This window comes from Nanorana parkeri, unplaced genomic scaffold (genome assembly GCF_000935625.1).
Source record: "Nanorana parkeri isolate BGI_ZX_2015 unplaced genomic scaffold, ASM93562v1 scaffold320, whole genome shotgun sequence".
In the NCBI taxonomy this organism is placed as follows: domain Eukaryota; kingdom Metazoa; phylum Chordata; class Amphibia; order Anura; family Dicroglossidae; genus Nanorana; species Nanorana parkeri.
Window position 1 is genome coordinate 1055432 of NW_017306588.1, and position 8249 is coordinate 1063680.

General features: G+C 43.7%; 1 protein-coding gene across 1 annotated transcript in view; it reads left to right on the forward strand.

Moving 5' to 3' along the window:
* The window catches only part of TFCP2L1 (transcription factor CP2 like 1), a 58272-nt gene that overhangs the window by 5808 nt on the left and 44215 nt on the right, over positions 1 to 8249 (forward strand). Inside the window, exon 2 of the mRNA XM_018558098.1 lies at positions 6051 to 6202. Coding sequence (XP_018413600.1) covers positions 6051 to 6202 — 152 coding nt within the window. The remainder of the gene's footprint in view (positions 1 to 6050; positions 6203 to 8249) is intronic.

The following is an 8249-nucleotide window of genomic DNA, read 5'->3' on the forward strand; positions in this document are numbered from 1 at the left end:
CTGACTGGCGGATCGGATGTGGGAGGGGGCGGGTACGGCGGTCTCTGCCTCTAGATAGGGCATCGATGTCGGGATCCGCTCCGGCGTCTCAGTATACCGCGAGCTGTTACAAATATAAAGTTATAGAATATTATAGAGAAGTTTCAGAATAAAACACACTTTTTTTTTTGCAATCGCATTGCACTGCAACGCTCAGCATTGCGGTACCGTGCGTCTTCGTGCGGGCGATCACACTGTCGGTGTGAGGAGAGTTTGGGGTGCCATTGAAATGAATGGCACTGCAATGTACCTCCTGCAGCAGAATGCCAGGCTGAAACTGAAAATTACTTCTTTTTTTTTTTTCACCCCACCTTTTAAAAATTTAGTAACCACATAGCGTTTTAATAGCTTCAGCCCGGGAATGACAGCTGCCAGTGCCAAGATTCCGCAGCCGCCAGCTGAATGTAAATACAGCAAGTAGTGGGCGAGTGCAATAGCAAAACTGCTATTGGACATTTCAAATTGGAATAACAGCCAGGCACTTGCCCACTGCTTGCTGTGCCCTCCTCCCCAGCATGGATGAGAGAGCTTAGGGGATCCAACCAACTAATCGATGAGATAGTTGACAACTATTATCGATTTATTGATCGATCAGTCTGTTGCATCCCTAAAGCAAAATGAAAAAAACTTAAATGGTTCCCCAATCGATGCTAGATGGTTGGACAAATCTCCCGCTGTGCCTGTTGTGACTGCCAGCACCTACCACCGTCATAATACCTGAACTGTTTGGCTCAAGGTTTTCATCTGACAGAGCCACACACTAAGAATTTCAACTGATTCCTGTTAATAATCCAAAATTCTAATATATGGCCAACTTAACTTTATAGCAATGGTAGGCAAACACTTCAAATCTCATCATGCCTCCTGGGAATCATGCCTGTGGCTCAGTCTTAGCAGTGTCTAATAGGATTTGTAGTTGCACCACAGAGTGCCAGAGGTTTTCTGCCGCTGCTTTATAGATATTTCGATCACTTGTCTACCCAATGGGGTACTGACTGCCCCCCCCCACAAGCCAAAGTTTTGGGTTTACATGTACTTTATTTGGAACGCCAGACAGAACTTTTGGTCATATCTGTTGGGGAAGTGTGTGTGACGCAGTTACAGAATGCATGGTGTTCTATGAATTGAAGGGATCCCGTGGTCTCAAGCCTTGTCACTTCTATAGTTCACGCCTTCACCTTTAGAGCACCGTGTGGTGTCTGGGACGGGTATCTGTTTGACTTGTTGAAGTGGAATAATGCATGTCTAACACATGGTAAGTGTTTAGCTCGGCCCTCCTGAAGCTTTCCCTTAATTCTGGTACAATTCCTGCCTGATGCAGCTAAAGCCAGAGCTCTCTGTGCCCGTTGCCAGGTCTATTTTTCGCTCTGTCCTCTTTGCGGCAAGGGAGGGGTTGCCAGGTTTGTGCGCTTCACATGTCTGTGTCCTCATTTGACATGACCCAAAATGCATGATGACCTCTCCTGACCTCCTCTGTCCCGGAGATAGGAACCCTGGCTCTTGCTGGAGCAGATCTGTTTAATAGCCAAGTCCTGCACAGATTGCTGCAGCTCTGACACGCCTGCGATCTGCTTCGCCCAACAGAGGGACACTTACAACTGTCAGGCTTGTTAGAGCCTTCAGTGGATGGTGTGTTCGTTAGTTTGCTTTTTTTTTAAACTTATTTACTACTTTAGACAATTTACATTGAAATGTAATTATTTTTGTGAAAGAGGTTCTATTCTAGCCTTCTACACTGCTATAAAAATGTTACTTGCAGTGTTGCTGTTAGAGGGCCCATTTGCATCTTTTTCGGGTGTTAAGGTGTGTTGCATTAAGGCAGCCCAACATGCTTACAATTGCTTATGACCCCTTTTCTGCAGCACCTTCGAATGTTGGACGGCCATTTCAAATGTATGACACCGCAGTAATTATTATTATACAGGATTTATAGAGCGCCAACAGTTTGCGCAGCGATTTACAATATAGGGCAGACATTACAATCACAATACAATTCAAGACAAGATGGTAAGGAGGGCCCTGACCCTGAGGGCTTACAATCTAAAGGGAGGGGGAAGTGATACATGAGGAGGGACTTGTGTTACGTACTTGCCTGTGTATTAGTGACATAAGAGGAGGAATCGAACTAGTGAGCTGGTTCATGAGGAAGTCTGAGGTAGATGCAGAAGACCCATTCCTGATCTGAGTGTGAGGAGTTGGATTGGGTGATCATTTTGTAGAAGGGTGGCCTAAAGTGTCACAAAAACTCCAGAGTTAAATCTTAAAAATCCATTCAAGTACCTTATCTATGAGCAACAATGTATCTTATCTGTGTATCACTCGGCTGTAGATCCTCCAATCGTCTCTGAATTGGTACCGACACACTGTCCTTCCTTCTGGAGGGGGGCTACGTCTGTTCCCCATGGTCCCTGTGTGTGGTGGGAGTCCAAGGTCCCTCCCGGGATGGACTACAATCTCAATACAAATGAGTAAACTAAACCTCCAGAAGGAGTCCATCCCGGGAGGGACCTTGGACTCCCACCACACACAGGGACCATGGGGAACAGACGTAGCCCCCCTCCAGAAGGAAGGACAGTGTGTCGGTACCAATTCAGAGACGATTGGAGGATCTACAGCCGAGTGATACAGAAATAAAATGGATGGTCAATAGTTAAGGTTTTTGAATGTATTTTTAAGCAAAAGTGCTAACCACTAAGCCACTGCGCTGCCCGTTAAGTTCATTAAGTGGACCTCCAGATTCCCTGCATGTTTGTCAGTGGTGCTATAAACAATATGTGCGTTGGACTTTTTACAATTGTAATTGTATATTTTGTTGGTGAGAATTTACGATGACATGTTTACGGTTGATTTCCAGTAATGTCTTGAAGAAAAATACTTCTTGCTTCATAGATTTTAAATAATTTATCCGCTTTAAATTGCCAGAAGTCAGGATGAGATCTTCATATTGGCAATTAGTAACGTGACTTCACTATTCTGTCTGATTTAACTCATCTTTTCTCCCGTACTTTGTGTATTTTGTTGATAGTGTAGTTGGATTAAGATTGTTGCAACCTGTGTAGTACTTTTCTGGAATAAAGTTTAAGTTGTCTTGATGCATTTTGCCTTTTTTAACCCTCAGTGTTATATTATTATTGATGTCAAAAGACGGTTTTAGGAAGGAATGCTTGTGGGCCAGGTGGAGCGAAAGTGCTCCTGAAACAGTGATTTTTGTACAGCATTCTTTGGTGGGTGAAGCAAATTCCTTTAGATTCCCACCTCCCTAATGTCTAGCAAACCAATCAGTTCATGATTCAAATTTGGGCTTTTACCAAATGCACTGCCTGGCCAAAAAGTCTCGCATTTTAATATTACGTTGGACCAACTTATGGCACGCCTTTGCCCTGGCATCGTTTCCATAAGCTTATACAATGTCAACATTTATTTCTGCCCAGAGTTGCGTTAATTTTTCCCCAAGATCTTGTAGTGATGATGGGAGAGTTGGACCTCAGCGTAAAAGTCTTATCCAGCACATCCTATGATGGGGTTAAGGTCTGGACTCTGTGGGGGCCAATCCATGTGTGACAATTTTTACATTCTCCCTGAACCACTTTCACAATTTGAGCCCGATAAATCCTGGCATTGCCATCTTGGCCCAATGTGCCATCAGGGAAGGAAAAATATCCATTGATGGAGAAACCTGAATTCAGTATATTCAGGGGGGCAGCTGACCATTTTTTGGGCACATTATGTTGCTGAACCTAACTGAAGCAACCCCTTATAGCTCTTACCTATTTGCTTAGCTAAATCTAGGTGGTGACTTTTTTTTTTGGCCAGGCAGTGTATTTGGTTTTTCCTTTTTTAAGGTTGACTTAAAAGGTGACCAGGGAACAAATGCTTTTGCTCCTGATTGGTTTCCTGGAAGATAAAGACCAATGCCTCATATCTGTAGTCTTTGGTTGTAGACAGCTGTCGCTTGCTCTTCTGGGGCATTTACATTGGCTTTTTTTGTGTGTATATCTGAAAAATGGCGTTCAGATGTTAAAAATACCTTTTGTTTTGTTTTTTTTTTTGCAAGTATATGAGGAACATTTTTCACTTGAACGCTGGAGCAGCCGTTTGCGGTTTAGTTACCAAGTTGAACGGTTGGATGTTCTATTTTCCGATGAAATATTGGCTATTGCTTCACGAGTCAAGGAGTGCATTGCTCCTGTTGCATGCTGGGTAATGCTTATTCCACTCTCGGCTCTTGTTTGAACCAGATCTATCCTGACGGGAGTAGTCAGATTTTGCTAAACGTGTTTAATTGGCATGTGGCCAGCCAACATCAATCTTCACAATGTTCTGGATTACACCAGCTATGCGGAAAGTCAACTTTCTGCGCACAAGGCTGTCCTTGGCAATTCAAACTCCAACCCTTCCACCCCCCACCAAATAAATATGGATTCTTAAAAAGATTGGGCTCCAGCTGGGAGATTAATTTTGTAACTGTGCCTTGAAGCGCACGATAGGCATAGTAAAGTGGATTAGCAGTTGTGCTTGGCGACTTCCTACTGAGCAAAATTCTTCATTGCCATAGCAGCAAAATTACATTTGGTCGAGCCTCGGCGTGTAGTGACGTATGTACACTGAATGCCAAAAAATCTGCTCAAGGGCTGGGCCAGGAATATTCAATCCTTAATAAATGATCCTGTGGAGGAATAATCTACACCAGAACAATTTAACTAGCTTGTTGCCCAACTGGTCAACATGGACCTAAAGGTTGTTGTATTGCCATGCTTTATGATACTAGTGTTTTTTATAGTTGTGTCCATATTTTAAAAAGCAAAATAAATTGGGTGCAGTTTTTACATGGGATGAGCCACACTTGCATATGTAGGCTCTACTTACTGGTTTGTTTGGTCAGCAATCCCAGTAGAAAGATTTACCTTCACTTTGTCTTGTCACCCTAAGAGGAAGGATTGGACACCGTGTAGAGAATTAAGGCAAATCCCCCCCCCCTTACTGGGTGAGCAGTCAACAATAAAAACCTAAACTCTTCTGAATCCAATAATTTTGGGCTTACACTTTACTGTACAAGTGATCTGTGCCTGAAATACCTGTCAAAATGTGAAACCGCAAGCAAGTAAATATTGAGTCATCAAAAAGTTTCAGGTTATCTTTGCAATCGCTCTAAATATGTACTTGGTGACATTATAGTCTTCAGTTTCCATGTTAAAACTTGCATGCTACCTCTGCATTGAAATGCTGTGGTTCTCACAGGACAGATCTAGGTATAAAGGTAGGTTGTAAGCCATATATTGCATTGGGAGGTAAATGCTATGTTGTCACCAGTTTATAGTCTAGGTTTCATAAGGTGCACTCCCTGGTTCCCATCTCTAGCTCCATTCCTAACAGCAGAGCCACAGCTGTCTCAATTGGACGTAGTCCAGTGAGATCTGCCTGCTGAGGTGACATGCGTGACAAAGACCTGGCTAGGAGGGCTCCAGTGGTTGCATGCTTCTGGTCATTGACTCTAGGCAGTGAAGCCAGCATCAGAATGACTACCCCAGAGCCTGCAGAGAAGCAATGCTAAAGGTCATGCGAGCCCCTAAAGCATTTGCCATAATGTGCAACTTTGAACAGTATACTTGCACATTATGGCAGACTTTTGCCCTAGTTTGGGTTCCTTCAAGCTCCCCCTTGTCCCTGCTGCTTCCAAGTTTAGCAGAAAAAGAAATGTTGGACTATTAATGGACTAAAAATGTGAACTGAATGGATGGAATTGTTATGTAATTTGTTTGGTCAGCAAGGCCTTTTTCTGCAGACACTAGAGTACATGTCTCTAGTTAATAGGCAACCAGCTTGGCCTTGTAGCGCTGCTCATTTTATCTTATTAGGGATGAATTGCTGCCTTCTTTTGTGTTTAGGTTTAGTTCATGTGTGGCGGGTTGCAATTGATACATTACTTTTGGAATGTTGGCTGATATGTTATATTTTCCTTCTGCGTGTGCAGCAGAACTGCATACTAACCTTTTTTTGTTTTTGCTTTTTAGTGACGTCCTTGCTCTGCCAATTTTTAAGCAAGAAGAGCCTCCCATTTCGCCAGACACGGATGCAAAGCTGCCCCCATTCCAGTATGTCTTGTGCACAGCTACATCTCCTGCTATTAAACTCCATGAAGAGACCCTGACATATCTCAACCAAGGTATGGAGCCACGTTGCGTAGGTTGTCATCCTGTGAACTGTGGTAGTTGGTAATTTTCATGACGTTAACCTGTCTTGTCTTTTTTATCCTGCTTGTCTGAATTTTAAGTGTTGAGTTGAAGGCACTTGCTAGCTGGATAAAGACCAACCACTTGGAGGTGCGGCATGCAGGAGCACATCAGAAACAATCTACATGAGCCTTCCCACCTCTTCCAGTGTAACCGCCGCTGCAGGCCAGGTTCCCCCTCTACACGTCTCAATGCTCATTTTCACTTGACTTGTGGTCGGCCCTGACGTGGGTTTAGAATACCCCTTTGGTCTAATGTTACTATTTTCCTAGGTGGTTGCTTAATTACATTTTGTGTTGGATGCTAACAAATGCCAAATACATACATACATACATACATACATACATACATACATACATACATACATACATACATACATACATACATACATACATACAGTCCAAAATGGGACTAACTATCTGAATTTTTACTCTTCTTGCCAAATACTGTTACTCTAAAACAGTTCTCTGGCAGAGTATGCTTGTAAAATGAGTAAATTGCCATACACTAGAGATGCACCGAAACTAGTATCTGTGCCGATACCAAGTATTTGGGAGAGTGCTCGTTCTCGCCCTAATGCTCCGATACTGGAACTTCCAATTAGAGGGAGATCTCCCTCTGACCGGCAGTGCCAAGAGAGCATGGAGCCGGCTTCCTCTCCAATCAGGAAGCCGGGCAGCGGATTATGACCTGCCTCCTGGCTTCCTGATTGTCTAGAAAGCAGGCTTCACTTGTTGCTAGGCCACCTGGTTTCCTGACCAGGGAGGCGGGTCATGACGTCCTGCCTGCTTCCTGATTGGATAGGAAGCCAGGTTGCCTACCAACAAGTGAAGCTGGCTTCCTAGCCAATCGGGGAGGCGGGTCATGACATGCTGCCGGCTTCCTGATTGGTCAGGAAACAAGGCTGCCTAGCAACAAGTGAAGCAGGCTTCCTAGCTAATCGGGAAGCCGGGTGGCACATCATGGCCTACCTGATTGGTCAGGCAGGTGAAGCCGGTGTTTAGATAGAACACCGGCTTCCTGAGAATCTGGGCACACCACACCAGTACCGGTACTCTGTATCCGAGAGTACCAACAAAAAAAAAATCGGTACTCATACTTGATACCGAAAAAACGGTATCGGTGCATCCCTACTGTACACAATGCAGGCCTGCACATAAAGCATCATGACAACCTGACTTGCACTTAGAAAGAAATCACTGGATGTCACTATACAAAATGATTTCTACTATTCTTAGGATGTGTTCTATCTAACAGGATTCTCTGACATAAACCTAAGGCTGGTTTTGACCCCTTTCGGTTGTGACATGGAGCTGGCCCATTGTACACCTTATCAAGAGAAGTCCGTTTAATCTTTGTTTAGTTATAATCCTGCTGTAGGAATTCTATGACTTCATTCATCACCCCCTTAGTCTAGCGTACATTTACTGAGGAAAAGCTTGCTGGCAAAATGACACCTCCATGTTGCTAAAAAAAAAGTCTGACGCAGCTGGGAAGCTTGACTTTATTCTGGAGAAACACGTAAATATTTTTATAACAATCAATACATTTGGCTTTTTAACCCGTAATCTGTTATTTTGCAAAGATTGTCTGGTTTAGTACCAGTGACTGAATATTCCCATCCCATTAACCAGTCTGACTACCCAGTTTATACTTACACCCTGTCGTCTGTGCTTGTTCTGTGACTAACCAGTGAGTGTGGGCGTTCCCTTCTTACTAATACAGCCCTAATATGGCATGCCGGTCCTTGTCTTGATGTAATGAAGCTCTTCAGTGCCACAAGGCAGCTTCAAATGAAGACCTGACCTTTGCAGCCTATGCCCTTTAACCCTAATCCTGCAGGACAGACACTTCTGACTGATCTGATTGCATGATTCTACCCTGGCCTATTACCTCCTGCTTTCGGTTTGGTTTACTGTTGACTAATTCCACTACTGGACATGTCCATGATTTCCACCATTTATCCAATCGCAACCACCA